Source organism: Ptychodera flava, chromosome 9 (genome assembly GCF_041260155.1).
Source record: "Ptychodera flava strain L36383 chromosome 9, AS_Pfla_20210202, whole genome shotgun sequence".
Taxonomy (NCBI): domain Eukaryota; kingdom Metazoa; phylum Hemichordata; class Enteropneusta; family Ptychoderidae; genus Ptychodera; species Ptychodera flava.
The window spans coordinates 1,658,481-1,675,955 of record NC_091936.1 but is presented as its reverse complement, the minus strand read 5'-3'; the positions used below and the strand labels follow the sequence as shown (position 1 = coordinate 1,675,955).

Here is a 17,475-nt window from a genome sequence, read left to right as displayed (position 1 = left end):
TGATTTCTCTACACTGTGAATAATGAGAAGATAAACCCCTTTTCCGCGGAGGAGATAGCAATTTTGTAATTTTGTCGACATAGATTCTTGACAGCCATACACAATATTTTCAAGGAAACTAGGGGAATAAGTTGCATCTGTGTTGGCAAAAGAAAGAGTATTGATCTTTTTTAATGTTCGTAAGAAAGGAAATTTGCATGTCTGACAGGTGGTATGATGAGACCATAGTTTTAATAAATAAATAATCCTGAACTTAAATTATAAGTTAATAATTGTTAAGAAACTGATAAAATTGAAAAAGCCTTTAGCAAAAAATGTCCGAGTGAACAAATCAAGGGGAATTGTGGGTAGCCTCACTTACTGTGCGTCTCCATTCCTATAACAAATATTCAATCTGCAAAAATTGAACAGCCACCCAAAGTGAACTGTTTTTGATTTCTCTCCTTTTAACATAATGACCGGAGGTTGTTCTGTTACTGTGATTGGGTTTTATGTCGGATAGTGAAGAATTTTTTCCGCAACGACAAAAAGTCAAAAACTGCTGAACAGACTGCATTGATATTTGATACAGATGTTTTAGACTGTGTTGAAGGTTCCAATTTGTTAAAATAGAGCCAAATGGAGCAGTGGTTAGATAGATATTGGAAATTGCTGACCCCCATTTTTAACTAATTGATTTTTAGGGACCTTCCATATATGTATTTTTGGAAGGTATACCAATCCTGCATTTTGGACTGTTTTATGAGTTTTGGAACAGAAATGTGTATTTGATGAATGTTAGAAACATGCAGGATGCACTGAATAGAAGTATGAGAGATTTCCACGCTCTTTTGGCAAGAAAATCAATAAAAAACAACATATTTCATGTATTAGATTTCTCTCATTTGTGTATGACCTTGAGCATTTATCACATGACTTCATCACATGACTAACTACTTGACCCTATATACACTCGCATTGATTTCTAGACCAGATTGTTCTATGTACATGATATAGTGTTAGTGATTTGTAATGTTGTTCAAACATGGTCTATTAGCCTTGATATGTGATTTGTCTGTCTCTTTAGTTCACTTCACTGTTAACATTGATGGTTTCAAAGTGGACTGATTGCACCACACTGGAACTTTTTTTTGTGTTCATGTGGTGTGAAGTGTGAACTATCTGGTGACAGTGATAACACCTTGAGACAACAAAAGACTTCAAGAAGATATTTACAGATGTAGCACGTGTCTCAACACTATCTCACACATATGCTCACTTCCATCAAGAAAACATCCTTGAGTCAATATACAGACTTTGACATTCACATTCCAGAGATTAAGTATCCATGATGTTATATGTTACCCGTCAAGGAAGTACACAATTTGGTCTTGCACCCACAGGCAAACTGTGCACATGCAATGCAATAATTTTCCTTTATATGACTCTACAAAGCCACCTAACGACAAGAGCACATTTAGATTATTATTGATGAAGTCAGTGTTGGTGGAAATCGTCGATTTAACTTCGTGTCAATCTTTGCCTTCAAGATATTACAGTGAACAAAAAGTGAAGAGTTTCTGTCCTTTAAAAAGGAGATATATTACAATTAAAACCTGTCATGGATGGATTGCTCTCTAATGATCTGAAACACAGTTATTGTCCATTAGCAACAAATTTATGGCAAGATTTATGTAAAGTTCATGAAAGGTATGAAACAAAAAGATGTCCATGACTTTGCTGCCCAGGTACTTGATGGTCTTGGCAAAGGCATTCACACCAAGAAAGATATCCAAATATTGCAAACTGAGTCATTAAAACAATCAGCACGATCATGTCAATTATCGCTTATTTTCATATTTGATGAATGTTTGTAATTAGGGTGATATGTCTAGAACTACTACAGCAAATCTGATGAAACTTTGTACAGATCTTTAGCTCCCAATATGATAAGAGTGTACAAAGATGTTTAGCAGTATCATGTCAATTAGTCCCCGCGGACGCAGTCTGGTGAGGACTTATAGATTTGGTGCCGTCCATCCATCCTCCATCAGCAGCTGTTTCTCTGTCATCCCTGAGCTGATTTGTTTTCACACTGTGTGCAAGGATAAAGTACTGTGGCATACATATGCACGTCAATTTATTTCGCGATACGATCCAATATGGCCACCTGGCGGTTATTTTGTTGCGATTTTTTCATGTTTTTGACCCATAACTCAATTATCCCTGAACTAATTTCATTCAATGTTGGTACACAGATAGAGTACTATGGCATATATATGCACGTCAATTTATTTTGCGATACGATCCAATATGACGGGCAGGCGGCCATTTTGTTGTGATTTTTTCATGTTTTGGAACCACAACACATCTTTCTTCCACTGGTACAAAGTACAAATTGTAACTTTTGTTTTCAGTACTTTACCAAAGTCCAAAAATGATGACAGTTTATGAAATAATGAAATAATTTTCTTGAACATTTCAGCCTCTTCAAATCAAATCAGTCGTCGCAGTGGAAGGTCTGAAGGGTTATATCTACATCGAATCATTTAAGCAGACCCATGTCAAACACACCATAGAGGGTGTTGGCAATCTAAGAATGGGCCAATGGACACAACAAATGGTACCCATCAAAGAAATGCCCGATGTTCTTAAAGTTGTCAAGGAAGTTGTTACACTCAAACCAAAGTCTTGGGTCAGGTTGAAAAGAGGTGTTTTCAAGGATGATCTGGCACAGGTATGCAGCTTGCTGCAAATTTCAAAACAAACCTCTTCTCACTTTCGCAGCTTGATTTTAACTGTATATGACAATTGAAGCTTGTATGATGGGTGGAAAAAGCCAATGTGTGAACTACTCATTAACACCCTTTTATCACAAATATTTATCAAGACAAGGACTATAAAAACAAAGGAACACGCCAGTTTCCTAACCGGTGGGGTAGAGTAACCGTGATTTAGTTGATAAATAACCAATTAATTTTAAGGTACCAAAAATATTGAACAATCATACCAACGTTACATTTACATGTACATCAAACCTGTGGGTATACAGTCAGTTGATTACAAAGGTAAAAAGTGTAACCGCAAAAAGCCTTGTAAATGGCTTAAAGATTGGTTTTCATCGGGTCACATGAACATTTTCAATTAACTGGAAATGTTTAAACACATTGATGTCAGCTTGATATTGGTCTATGCATGGAAATGTGTGTAATTTCTTTATATAGTAAAACTAAATCTTAGCAATTCGCTGGAGTCTTTGGTCACGAAATAAGTATTTCTTTTCTTATAGGCCAGTATTGCAAACTTGTGATCAAAGAAAATCAAATAAAAAATTATTGGTACTAACTTTCTTTCTCATTGTGCAAATCGATCAAAATTTTTTTCATGTGACGATTAAAATTTACTGACTCTTTCTCTGTTTTTGTCAATCGATCAAAGTAATTGTATCTTAATATTCCTTCTTAATTTAACCATCATAATACCCCTAACCACCTGTGACTTGTTCCTAGCCAACATACACACACCTGCCCCATGCACCAAAATTGATACTTAGTGAGATGTTTTGCGAAATGATGGAGAAATAACCAAAGAATTGACAATGCATCAGTCAGTGTAGCTGAGGCCCAACCAGCCTTTTCCTACCGACCATGGATGCAGTGTAAACTCCTAATTGAATTCAAGTAATTATATCATTACAGAGTACTCTAGAAGTGACTGATTTGGCTAGAAATTGTTTAATCTACACACTGTCTCAACTGAAGCAAGGACACCTGTTGAATTGAAAAACTGGCAGATTAAAAATAAGTGAGATTGTGGTATGAACCTTCAGCTAATAATGAGCTAAATTAGGTAGCCATCTTATCTAGGACTTCAATAATTCATGGTAGATACGATATGAAGAACAATTTGGAAGCAAGACTTCAAGCACAAGAAATATATGACTTCTTCCATGATAATTAAAACTGCTATGTAGTTATTTAATGACTTGTTTCTTGGAAAGATGAAACTTAGAAAGAAAGATCAATGTTGTGAGGTCATCCCATATACTTTCTAAACCGGTTGTTGAGTTAGTGTTTTGTGTTCATTTGCTCTCCCAGATTGACTATGTGGAACCAGCTCAGAACCAAGTAACACTAAAATTGATTCCTCGAGTTGATTATTCTAGACAAAGAGGATTGATGCGGTCAGCCACTGATGTTCAGGAGAAAAGAAAGAAAAACAAGAAACCACCACAGAAGCTGTTTGATGTTGATGCAATAAGGTACAGAAAGTTTAGATATAACAGTTTCTTATTTAATGCTTTATGTACATATCTTTATTACGCAATCTGTTTTCAACTTATCGCTAAATTATATTGTAAACTTTTAAGCTGCTTGAATAGTTGTTCTTCAGTCATAATATTATTAGAAAAGCCCATGATCTTAGAATGTTTGCATTTTAATCGGCGCAAGGCCCTTGGCCCCTCCCTCATAAGGCCAACTGGGCATTTGACTTTGATCTGATGTGAATTAGGGATATTGTTTTGGATAATTTCCCAACAAGTACAGTGCTACATGTTATTATAAGACATTCTAAAAACTTGAAAAATGTTTATCATGTTCACAGGGCTGTTGGCGGTGATGTAACAACAGATGGTGATTTCCTCATCTTTGAAGGCAATCGATACAGTAGAAAGGGTTTCCTCTACAAGACATTTGCGATGAGTGCGATTGTAAGTGTCTAAAATTTGTAGATGTACATATCACATCCCAGTGTGATATGTGAGCATAAGTGACAATATTATATAATAATAATAATATGTAAAGCACTGAATAATGAAGTGATTAATGTAATAATTGGTTATCTGTACGCAGACTAAGCAATATTATTTCTGTATTTTAACTAATGGCCAAAATCTGATTTTCATTGTGACAGACAAAAGATACAGTGCACTTGATGGGGATTGCCCAGTGGAAGGTTAAATTTTGTATTATGCAAATGAGAGAGTGCAATTTCTTTAGTTTTGCGAACCCATTTAATTATGTGTGTAATAATTCTTCTTAGGGCTGGTTATTGGCTTCCTATTTGTTGTGGATCATAGTGGGACCACAATTTGTTACTAAATTTGGAAGTGACCAATTACCATTTTAAACAAATAACAGCATGGTTCATACAATTGTCTGAACCATATGACTTATACATTGGTAAAACATATTTGCCTTAGATTTTGACATGTGAAGTCCAAGGATTTTGGTGCTTCTTGGCTCCGTGTCTTCAAAAATATTGTCTTGTCTGAAATTTCCTTTCTGATATCTTTTAATTCAGAATTATTGCTTCCTTTAAATGACCTCATTCAAGTATGTACGCAAACTAAGCAATATTATTTCTGTATTTTAACTAATGGCCAAAATCTGATTTTCAGTGTGACAGACAAAAGATACAGTGCACATGATGGGGATTGCCCAGTGGAAGGTTAAATTTTGTATTATGCAAATGAGACAGTGCAATTTCTTTAGTTTTGCGAACCCATTTAATTATGTGTGTAATAATTCTTCTTAGGGCTGGTTATTGGCTTCCTATTTGTTGTGGATCATAGTGGGACCACAATTTGTTACTAAATTTGGAAGTGACCAATTACCATTTTAAACAAATAACAGCATGGTTCATACAATTGTCTGAACCATATGACTTATATGGTACATTGGTAAAACATATTTGCCTTAGATTTTGACATGTGAAGTCCAAGGATTTTGGTGCTTCTTGGCTCCGTGTCTTCAAAAATATTGTCTTGTCTGAAATTTCCTTTCTGATATCTTTTAATTCAGAATTATTGCTTTCTTTAAATGACCTCATTCAGGTATGTTAAGATGATGGTATAGTTTGCAAATACCAAAATTGTAAGGGCAACTTTGGTTAAAATATTATTTTGTCTAAAAACTGCCTTTGATTGCTGTCAAATTAGGCTTATAGCGAAGACTTGATCTGATTTTATCAAATGATGACGATTTTGATTTTGTCTGCATGATGTGCTTAATTGACATTTCTTCTGCTTCCGTCATTGCTGTTTCACAAATATCTTTCTAAAATTAATTTATTGTCAAGAAATCTACAACAGACATTGCAATCACTTTTTATACTTAGCAGTTATATAGTAATTCCGTCCGTGGGGACTTATAGGTTTGGTCATGTCCGTGCGTCCGTCTGTTCACGCAGATATCTCAGAGACGCCTGGAGCGATTTCATTCAAATTTGGTACAAGGATTATCACCTATGCCATACATATGCACGTCGATTTGTTTTACCATCCGATCCAATATGGCTGTCTGGCAGCCATTTTGCCATTTTGTTTCCTGTATTTGATGTCGGTCCTGTATTTGATGTCGGTGCGTATGTTCATGCAAATTTCTCAGTGATGCTTGGAGCGATTCCATTCAAACTTGGGACATAGATTAGTCAATATGATATACACATGCACGTTGATTTTTGTTATGATCCGGTCTAAAATGGCTGCGTGGCGGCCATTTTGTTTCCTATATTTGACGACTGTGCGTTCGTTCACGTAAATTTCTCAGCGATGCCAGGCCCGATTGCATTGAAAGTTTGTACCTATATTAATCCCTATCACATATATATGCACGCCAATTTTTAGCTCTCATTTGGTACACCAAAGAGAGCTTATAAGGTGAATCATTTCATTTGCATCTCATTTACATGGCGTCTGTGTGTATGTATGTATGTATGTATGTCTGTTAGTCCGTCCAGATCAAAAACTCCTAAAACGCAGCAGCTACCAGCTTAGTATTTGGTGTACAGGTGCGCCTAGGTTGTAATGATTCGATCATAAATGGCTGTGTGACGGCCATTTTCTTTTCTGTATTTGATATCCATCCACAGGGTCCCCAGGTATGATCCACAGGCGTTCAAGGATGAAATTAATGTTAATGCTGTGTCCATGCATAGGGGCTCATGAATGCAGATATCTGAGATATTCCTGTGCCAATTCTTTTTAACCCTTTTCCTGCAAGTCCATACTTCACCACCAGGTCAAAATGGTTAAAATTAATGAAACACAACATATTCCATATGATGTATTTTAACATAATACTGTACATATGAAGGCTGTTGAAAACATAATGCTGTAAAGTTGATTTTTTGTGGACAAAAGATGCTATAACATACCAAGCCAAGTGGGTGAAAATACGTCATGTTTTGGCTCAGTACTGCTTTTGACTGACTTGGCTGATGGGGTAGTGATACAGTTATTACTGTCTGGCAGGATAAGGGTTAAACTTGGTACAAGGATACTACACTATGGCATACATATGCAGGTCTATTTATATTTGTGTGGCATGCATAATAAATTCTAATTTGCATAATTCGATATTAGAGGGCTGTCTCTGGTACAACTGTGCCAAATTTGATGAAACTTTGTGCAGATGTTTTTAGTCCCCATGGACACCGTCTAGTCCCCGGACACGGGGACTTATAGGTTTGGTCATGTCTGTGCGTCCATGCGTGCCTGTGTCCGTCCGTTCACGCAGATATCTCAGAGATGCCTGGACCGTTTTCATTCAAACTTGGTACAAGGATTACTTCATATGTCATACAGATGCACGTCGATTTGTTTTGTGATACGATCCAATATGGCTGCCAGGCGGCCATTTTATTACAATTTTTTCATGTACAGAGCCATTACTCAGGCATGTTTCAACTGATTTTATTCAAAGTTGGTACAAGGACATTGACATGCATATGCACGTTAATTTGTTTTGTGATACGATCCAATATGGCTGCTGTGTGGCCATTTTGTTATGATTTTTTCATGTACAAAGCCATAACTCAGGCATATCTGAACTGATTTTATTCAAAGTTGGTACAAGGATATTGACCTATGTCATACATATGCACATTGATTTGTTTTGTGATACGATCCAATATGGCCGCCATGTGGCCATTTTATTACGATTTTTTCATGTCCTGAACTACAACCCAGACATGTATAAAATGAATTTATTTAAAAGTATTTTTATCACAGACCTAATGAAGAGGACTCTATCCTCTCTGAGGACCTGTAATCAAAGTACCCATTAACAAGTGGGGACTGTGTCATCAACGATGATTTGTTATATGAAAACAAAAGCAAAGCTAGGTAGCTGGTCTCATTCAAGAAATCATGTGTATCCAGCATAAAAGCTTTGAAGGGGATCAAATGCTGTATCATTATATCACATCCTACAAATCTGAATTCATATTTGTCATTGTGTTATCATTTGTTGTTTTTCATCCTATTTATTCAGGATTGTGTCTTCAATTTATTATTCACTACATATTATTTGTGGTCTGTATAATACTTAAATAATAATATTGTATGTTATGGTTACAGCTGACTGAAGGCATTAAACCAACACTGTCAGAACTAGAGAGATTTGAAGATCAGCCAGAGAATCTAGATGTAGAATGTATCCTTTCTATTCGATCTTAAGGGTATCAAATTGTCAGAACAAGTGTTTCAAGTAAGAATTACAGACAATGTTTACACATTCTTCTACTTTTGAAACTATATGCACCTTCACATATTTTGATTGGTTTTCTTTAATGGAGTGTCTCATAAGTGGTACCAGAGAGCAAATCTGGAGAGAGAGCGCTTCACAACTTGGCTCCAGGAGACAATGTAGAGGTCATTGAAGGTGAATTGGTCCATCTTCAAGGCAAGGTCATTGCAGTAGATGGGGATAAAATCACAATGGTACCAAAACATGAAGATCTCAAGGTAAGTAGATTAACATTTATAGCCCACCCATCATTGTAACACTTACACAGCTGATTCATCAGATGGCTGTCACTAAAATAAACAGTTTTCAAATCTTTGTAGTGAATTTCCTATCATTTGACTCATCAGTTTGTCAGTTAGGTGTAATTTATATCAGTTTCAACAATGGAACTTTCAGTCTACTGGATGTTTATAAAACACAGAAGGTACATGTGTAACAAGCAAGTTGTATACTGGATGTGATTTGTGCCCTCTGACCGATACACTTCATTTTTAGGAGCCACTGGATTTTCCAGCACAAGAGTTGCGCAAGCATTTCCGGATGGGGGACCACGTGAAAGTGATAACAGGTCGATATGAGGGAGATACAGGTCTTATTGTACGTGTAGAAGACAATATGGTCATTCTCTTCTCTGATCTCACAATGCATGAGGTATGTATTATAACAAAATCCAATATGGAAGTGCAGACCCCTTGCATTTATTAGGTCATGAACACGCAGATTGTGCATTTTGGTGATCAGTCATTTGTCAAAGCCTACGCATTCTGTTGTTCGTAATTGATACAATATGATCATAAAATAATTGACACACAGTGAACATATGCACAATTTCGTATTTTTGTTGCTGCCTGAGAACTTACATCATGATTCAAAAATAATAATAGCCTCAAATGGGATATCACTATCACAGAAGGGAATTGATACTGTTATATTCAGCTGATTTCTTTTTTAAACCCAGTTGATTATTCTTCACTTACACATACAGGGAGTACCTCACCATGACTGCTAATTATGCTATCTTTAGGCAAAAATCTTTTTCTCCCTGATGGCTGGTCTTAAGCTTCAAATGTGATGAAATATGCAAATTTGTATTTTAAGGTAATTTTTGGCATGGGCAAATGCATGTGACCAGCTAATAAATAATTGAAGTTAAAGGGGTAATTTTGAATCCCATGGATGGAATTCATAATAAGCATGGGTTAACAATGCTTCAGCCTGCAAAATTTCTAGCTTTTGATCCAAAAAAACACATTCAAGTTTAAAAACCATGTTCTCTGGTAATGAAAGTGTTCCAAGAATATTTAAAGATTCCCAAAGGGCACTTTTGAAACCAAAATCCTCTTCTGTTCAGCAATATAGCTATTTTGACAGAGCGATCCTTCACCCTGTAACCTGGACCAATTCAAATCACACAATAAACTCCTCTTAAATGAAAGTCAGAATTTAAACTCAAAATGAAAAAATATCAGTTTGAACAACATATTCTGTTTGGTATACCGCACATAATTCACAAGGGTAAGAAGACTTTTCTCAGTCTGATTACTACCTACCAGTACATGTCTATGTGGTAAAGATGTTTTTTTAAACTGGGTTTTAAATTTGAAGTCATGACCTTGTGACTCCATAGCTCTGTGTAATGTGTATGATTTGATGTTGTTCCCAAGGGTGGCTGCTAAAATGGACAGTGAAAACTTGCTAAAAAGATTGGGGTCCCATCCCCCCATGTAATACATTAATACAACCTCGCTTTCATATTCATATTAGTTCAAATAAGGTTTGAAGCAGTTCTTTAAATTTTAAGACTTTGGTTTAAAGAAGGGTACAATTTCAACAACTTGGGCTGCACACCCCTATCCAAAATCTAATGAGTACTCCCCTTTTTAGCTCATATTTGGTATTTATATATATATATCAAAAAGAGCTTATATGGTGAGTCGATGGCATCTGTATGTCTGTATGTATGTGGGTATGTGTGAGCGGATGTATGTCCGTCACACGCAAAGGCTCACATACCGCCAAAGCTACCATCTCAATATTTGGTGTACAGGTAGATGCAGGGGTTGAGATGTGGCGTTGTTCAAATGAACATGTCAGTGTCAAAAATATGCAAATGAGGTAAGAAAAGGGGGAAATCCTGCAAATGTGCAGGAGTGGATGCAGTAACTGAAACACCCCACACATCTTAGTAAGAGGTTTTTGACCTTTAACCTATTTGTATGCAGGGTACCTATTATGTGTGGGAGTGGTGGCAGTAACTGAAACAGCTAATTAGTCATTTCCTGTCATTGTTTATGAACTGTGACATATTAACAGACCTGCTCAAACCATAGACTGTAGAGGGGGAAGACTGTCTATGCTCAAACTAAGAGGGACTAGCTGTTTCTGCTATGCATGTTGCTAAAGTTGACCTCCAGTACCTAAAGTTTTAGACCTTATTTACTTTTGTCATTCTTTATTTTTCTGGTTTAAATATTTCTTGTTGTTTTTCTGGTTGTACTGTGCAGAAATCATTGTCATAACATCAACGTAGAATTTTCCTGCACTGAACAGATAGAAACAACACTTATTGTTGAGCTTTGGTATGTACCAATTCTGATCAAATTTGAGCGACACCGTATAATTGCGGTATTTTTGGATTTATCATATCATCATAGTCATAAGCTACCAATCTCTGTACTGTGCCTGCAAATCAATTCTCAAATACACTCCCCATCACTGTCAGTCGAGCTACAGCAACATTGGTGCAGCAACATTGGTGCTATTTTTAGGGCTTTGATAGGGCACTTTTGAAACTGTGTTTTTGACCACTTGTTCTTCCAGTTAGCTGCTCATCAGATCTTTATGGATGCTTCATTCCACTTACAGCACAAATGGTACTGATATATATGGAAAGTATGCATGTTGTCTGCTTTTGAATCAGCCCAGCTGTTCATTTCCAAAGTTTGAACTTTTCTTAATTTCAGCTCAAAGTACTGCCAAAAGATCTTCAACTTTGCACTGAGATGAGTTCAGGTGTGGATTCACTTGGTCAGTTCCAGTGGGGAGATCTTGTACAGCTTGAGTAAGTTTGTTCATATCGCTATAGTCCAGTGAGCTTGTCAATGTACAAATCTTTTTGTATACACTAAAATGTGCATAACATCAGGGGGACCTCAATGCAACAAGTCTTGAAGTAAATATGTGTGTGAATACATCACAATTCATTGTTAAAATGTAACATAGCTTTTACAGCAGTCCATGACAGTGGTTGCCTCATTCAGAACTTAGTGCTTCATATCCACCACCAAGATGTAAGTGTTGTCTGTCATGTGAATTGACCCTTTTCATAAGTCTAGCCCCCTCCTGTGGCCATTGTGAATTTGAAGTCAAGGCGAGGCCACTGGGGAAAACCCTGGGCAGGTCCACAGGAGGGTGCTAGACTTATGAAAGGGTCTATCAGTTAAGATATTAATAATGCAGATCCCATTTCTGCATTTGTTAAAGGGGAAGGTTACCCAGCGATTATGTGTTCTGCAATAAGAAATCTATGAAAAACTGGTGCGAAATCTGTCTTTGTTATTAATTTTCACTTACTTTTAGCGCGATCGCACCCATTTGAAAACCTTTAAGTGACGTAAGAGCCTAGGACTGCACTGACACTTGTAGGGCTTCCTCGGCTGTAGACTATGGGGTAGCCCCATAAGTGTCAGTGCAGTCCTAGGCTCTTACGTCACTTCTATCAGGGGTTTCATTAAGTTTTGAAGTAGGGGGCCAGAATAAAAAAGTAGGCGGCTTGCAGCTGCCATGACCACAAAGCGGTCGTCGTGGGGGAAGGTCCGGGAGGGGGGTGTTCCCCCTGCCGGCCGAAGGTCGGAAACCCTGAAAAATGAGTTAAAATTCACTTTTTACAGCTCATAGTCAAATGAATTTCAAGTATTTTCAGGAGAATTGTCAGCAGTGTTCCAGGGCAATTTGTGTTCGTATCATAAAAGCCATTTTACCTGGGAGATTAGGCCTAAATATGATAATTCATAATTACAAATAATAAAATGTGGTAATGTTGACGATATTTTGAACAAAGAAAAATGAAGTCTTAGAACCTAAGAACTTCTATGCTTTTGGGAGGTAAATCATAATAATTCACTATTATTAATGATACAAATTTGATATTGTAGGCCTAGACGATGTTATAAGTGTTACATCTAGACAGGGGGTTAGGGGATTGCCCCTCTGTTGAAATGTTGGCACCCCAATTAATTTGTCAAGGCGGACCACTCCAAGAAAAACCAAATAGAACACATGAACTGGTGAAATCCCCCCGAAATTTTCTATTAAAGGGGAAATCCCCGTTGTTGATGCCCTCCTGGATGAAACATTGATTTTTTAAACACAGTAAATGAGAAAATTTTCATTAATGTATAATGTTATGCTTTAAAAATTAATGTAAGAACCCTGATGTTTGGTATGGAAATCTGTAGATGAAGAACTTTTATACCACTGGGGAGGTAAAAAGGATAATTTATTTAACAATAAAGAAAGAAAATGACAATCATTACGGTAACCATATTTCGCAAATAGAAACAAAGACCCTCAAGGTATATGGGTATATGCAAAGTAAGAACCTTGATATAGGATATGAAAATTAGTGCGTTCAGAAGCTCACATCTGGATTTAACCTGACGATCGCTTTTGAAGTGAATTTTAGAGGTCTGATCGTATTTTAACCACTCTTTGGGTGACGTTTTTATTGGCGTCGATAGACAAAAAAGCAGTACATATAATACGTCCAGCTGGTTATATACCTTGACATTTACGCCTACCACGGTGCAACGCACGTCGGCTTACTAAATTTGAACTGTAATCGGGAAGTTATTTGTGAGAAAATAATCAGGTCATTGTCTTCGAAAACAGTTTTAATCCACGTAATTATCCTTCTCTTGTTTCTTGGTCCACTCAAAACCGAAGATCGTACAGAGAAGCTTGACCTTGCGATCTCTTCCGTCTTCATTTGTTCATCGACCATTTTGAATTGAGCTAATGACAGCCGACAGCTGTAGTACGCACGTTTTTATTGGCGTATATAAAGGTCACCACCTCGGGATCAGCAATTCAGGTAGCCAATAGAATCGTCCGTTGCAATTTTGATTTTTATTAAGGCATTATACGCAAGCCCGTGCTGCATTGTAGTACAAGGCGATCGTAGTAGTCGCTCGTCTTCTAAATTTTGTTTCACATAAAAGCCGTTACAAGGTTTGACTACACAGTTTATGAAACTTGTCCGTATCATTTCAGAAGGTAAAAAATATTTCAGCGATGAAAGAGTTCAAATTTTCCGAAAAAGTAGCCGGCGAAATCGTGAGAGTAACCGGTCTATTTCGCCGGCTGCCGGCTCTTAATGAAACCCCTGCCTATGGTTTTCAAATGGATGCCATCACCCTATCAGTAAGTGAAAGTTAATAACAAAGACAGATTTCACACCATTTTTCATAGATTTTTTATTGCTGAACACACAATCACTGGGTAACCTTCCGCTTTAATGGATCCTAAATCTGCAAAGTCCATTGTATATGCTGTCATATGGGAAATTATCGCAACAATTTTTGTTGTTTTCATATAATTTGTTTCTGCCAAAACTGAAAAATTAAAAACTTTGCCAGTATATATATATATGTGTCTTCCTGCATACTATGAGTATTCTGTATTGGCCATGATCTTTCCATGTCTTGTCAAAACTACAACTGTTCTTTGTCGGGGTCACCACAGTTTTCCAAAATAGAACAACTCTATGCATACACTGGACTTGTCATATCCCAATGGTGCATTGTAGTCTCGTACCTCTGCAAGCTATGACATCATTCCAGTAGTTACCATCGCACAAAAATTAGATTCTGTAAAAGCCATAAATACAGCATGTCTTGTAGTAAAATTGCACTTTGCACAGTTGCCCTAGTGTCATGTGTGAAAATTTGATGGCATTGTAATGTCCAGGTTCATTGTGTGTGACAACTACGACAAGGAACAGGATAAAGCCAGTGTACACATGACAAAATGTATTTCCCCCACATATAAACTAATAACATGCTGTTAACATTTTTTTCAAGTCCTCAAACAGTTGGCGTAATTGTCAGATTAGAAAGAGAATCATTCCAAGTACTTAATATGCATGGAAAGGTAAGCTGTATTTAAGATACACTTCTAGTTGCAATCATGTACCGTTTACTGATGTGATATGTGATTCTTTGAGTCTCCATGGATGTAGTATGAAATCATGTTTTCAGTTTACGCCATGTTTTCATGCCAAGTTTTCATCAATATTACTCAACCTGTGTACAGGGAAACCTGTCCTTATAGACACCTCTCAAATCATGACAACTCTTTATTAAGGATGTACGATCGGAAAAATATAAGCGTACTGCGCCGATTTCCGCGCAGAAATGTGTCCATAGTAACCACGCGCGCATAGTGACGTTCCGAACGTTTTTGCGTTGTACAAAATGTCGTCTGCAGGGAAAGGAAAATCACGCTGAGAAAATGTTCAGCGTGCCCTCAAAACACGCTGGAAGGTACGAGAATTCAGCAAAGAGATAAAAAAAATGCAACATGACCGTAGCCTGTACAGCGTATTCAGAAGTGTGACTTCTGATTCGCTATACAAGAGGAGGTCGCGGTTATAATCCCAATGATAGTGTCGCTAGTAGACCTACCAGAGAATGGAAGAGGCCGTCGCATTGTCGATTTGAGTGTACTAGCCGAAAATCTTGACACTTGTTTCAGTTGCTGGTTTGCCTTTACGATTGTCATCGTGTATTGGGGAAACGCCAAGTTCACGGCCTCGGCTCCTGGCTCCACGTAGTGTGTGACAACTTAGCCTGCAGCGAAGTCACCTAATCTCCACCGATAAGCGTCACGGCAATAAATATTACGTGATTTTTTGTATGCTGTATTAATTTATAGACTCTAAAAAGTAGAAGAACCTAAAAGTCTTTGCTTTGTTCTGTAATTTCCCTCTCATTAAAGTTTACAGGGAGGCTTGAATTGTTAATCATGACCATGCCTGGACAAGGCCACTGCAGGTGGCTCTGCATGTCAGCAGCATTTGAAGAGCGCCCTCGCGCGACGAACCCGGGAGAGCATGGTTTATCGCCAGAACCTGTAAATCCTAGTTAGATTTTGCAAAATTGTGAAAAATCGAGCTCGGTGACCTACTAAACAAAATGTGGTTTTGAAAAATTCACAAAAAGAGCTATTATTTAGCAAAGTTTGAGAAAATTGACATTAGTAGAAACTATGAATAATTAATAAATTACCCTCTCCCATTACTAAAATTTGGGGCATATTTGTTGGAATTTTGGTTAAAAAATAAATATGATGATTTTTTCACTCAATTTTAATGTAATTAAAATCTTCAAAGTAGCTTAGGTTTATAATTTCTTTATTCTTTTACAGTGAAAACGTGAAAAATGCAATCATGATATAAATATGAAAACGATGACCTGTTTTATTGATTTTTAGTGATTTTGTGAAAAACCATGAATTTTTAATGTCATTTTTTAAAAAAACAAGCGCGGTGACCCCATCTTTTTTCCCAGTTTTAGACTATTCACATATGTAGGTATTCAAAAATCCCCATTTGAAAAAATTGACATTTTACTTTTTCCGATCGTACATCCTTAAGGATAGATTTATCAAGCCAAAAGTTACACTTTGAATAGAATTTCACCTGTCTATTAAGGACACCTCTATGTTAAGGACACTTCCTTTCCGGGAGGTGTCCTTAATAGACAGGTTTCATTGTATCTGTCTGTTCATGGACAAATTTCCTCTGCAAATTATTCACAAATCAGTTGAAAGCTCTACCTTTGTAATCTTTGTATACAATATATATTGGTTGTGTTCACAATGCTGCAAACGTGACTCGCTATGACTACAAGAACTTTTCACCCTTCATACAGCAATATGTATCCTACGTGCACACATGGTTTGTTAGTCCCAACGGACTTATAGGTTTGGTCATGTCCGTGCGTCTGTCCGTGCGTCCATCAGTTCACACAGATATCTCAGAGATGCCTGGAGTGATTTCATTCAAACTTGGTACAAGGATTACTCCTTATGTTATACATATGCAGGTCAATTTGTTTTATGATCCAATCCAATATGGCCGTGTGACGGCCATTATATTGAAAAGACAGAGACTATGTCATTGAAAATGATTTTTTTTGAAAACAGCTCTGTTTCTAGAGGAGCTGCACAAAATTTCATGAAATTTGTAAAGATGTTCATACAGAGCTCTGATAGCATACAATGAGATATGTCAGTATTGCATCAATGAATTGCTAATTTGCACATTTGATGAATTTTTAGTCCCCACGGACACCGTCCGGGGGGACTTATAGGTTTGGTCATGTCCGTGCGTGCGTGCGTCCGTGCGTGTGTACGCGCGTCCGTCCGTTCATGCAGATATCTCAGAGATGCAAGAAGCGATTTCATTCAAACTTGGTACAAGGATTACTTCATATGTCATACAGATGCACATCGATTTGTTTTGTGATACAATCCAATATGGCCGCCAGGCGGCCATTTTATTACCATTTTTTCATGTACAGAGCCATAACTCAGACATGTTTCAACCAATTTTATTCAAAGCTAGTGCACGGACATTGACCAATGTCATACATATGCACGTCAATTTTTTTTGTGATAAGATCCAATATGGCCGCCAGGCGGCCATTTTATTACCATTTTTTCATGTACAGAGCCATAACTCAGACATGTTTCAACCGATTTCATTCAAAGTTGGTACAAGGACATTGACCAATGTCATAGATATGCACATCAATTTGTTTTGTGATACAATCCAATATGGCCACCAGGCGGCCATTTTATTACGATTTTTTCATGTACAGAGCCATAACTCAGACATGTTTCAACCGCTTTTATTCAACGTTAGTACAAGGACATTGACCAATGTCATAGATATGCATGTCAA

The 17,475-nt window shown here is 37.1% G+C and overlaps 1 protein-coding gene across 2 annotated transcripts in view; it reads left to right on the top strand.

Annotated features, from left to right (window-relative positions):
• The window catches only part of LOC139141355 (transcription elongation factor SPT5-like), a 177,715-nt gene that overhangs the window by 128,308 nt on the left and 31,932 nt on the right, over positions 1–17,475 (top strand). For both annotated transcript variants that reach the window (XM_070710989.1, XM_070710988.1), the window contains exons 7-14: positions 2,465–2,716; positions 4,077–4,240; positions 4,585–4,690; positions 8,342–8,417; positions 8,571–8,728; positions 9,006–9,161; positions 11,474–11,571; positions 14,591–14,660. In XM_070710989.1, coding sequence (XP_070567090.1) covers positions 2,465–2,716; positions 4,077–4,240; positions 4,585–4,690; positions 8,342–8,417; positions 8,571–8,728; positions 9,006–9,161; positions 11,474–11,571; positions 14,591–14,660 — 1,080 coding nt within the window. The remainder of the gene's footprint in view (positions 1–2,464; positions 2,717–4,076; positions 4,241–4,584; positions 4,691–8,341; positions 8,418–8,570; positions 8,729–9,005; positions 9,162–11,473; positions 11,572–14,590; positions 14,661–17,475) is intronic.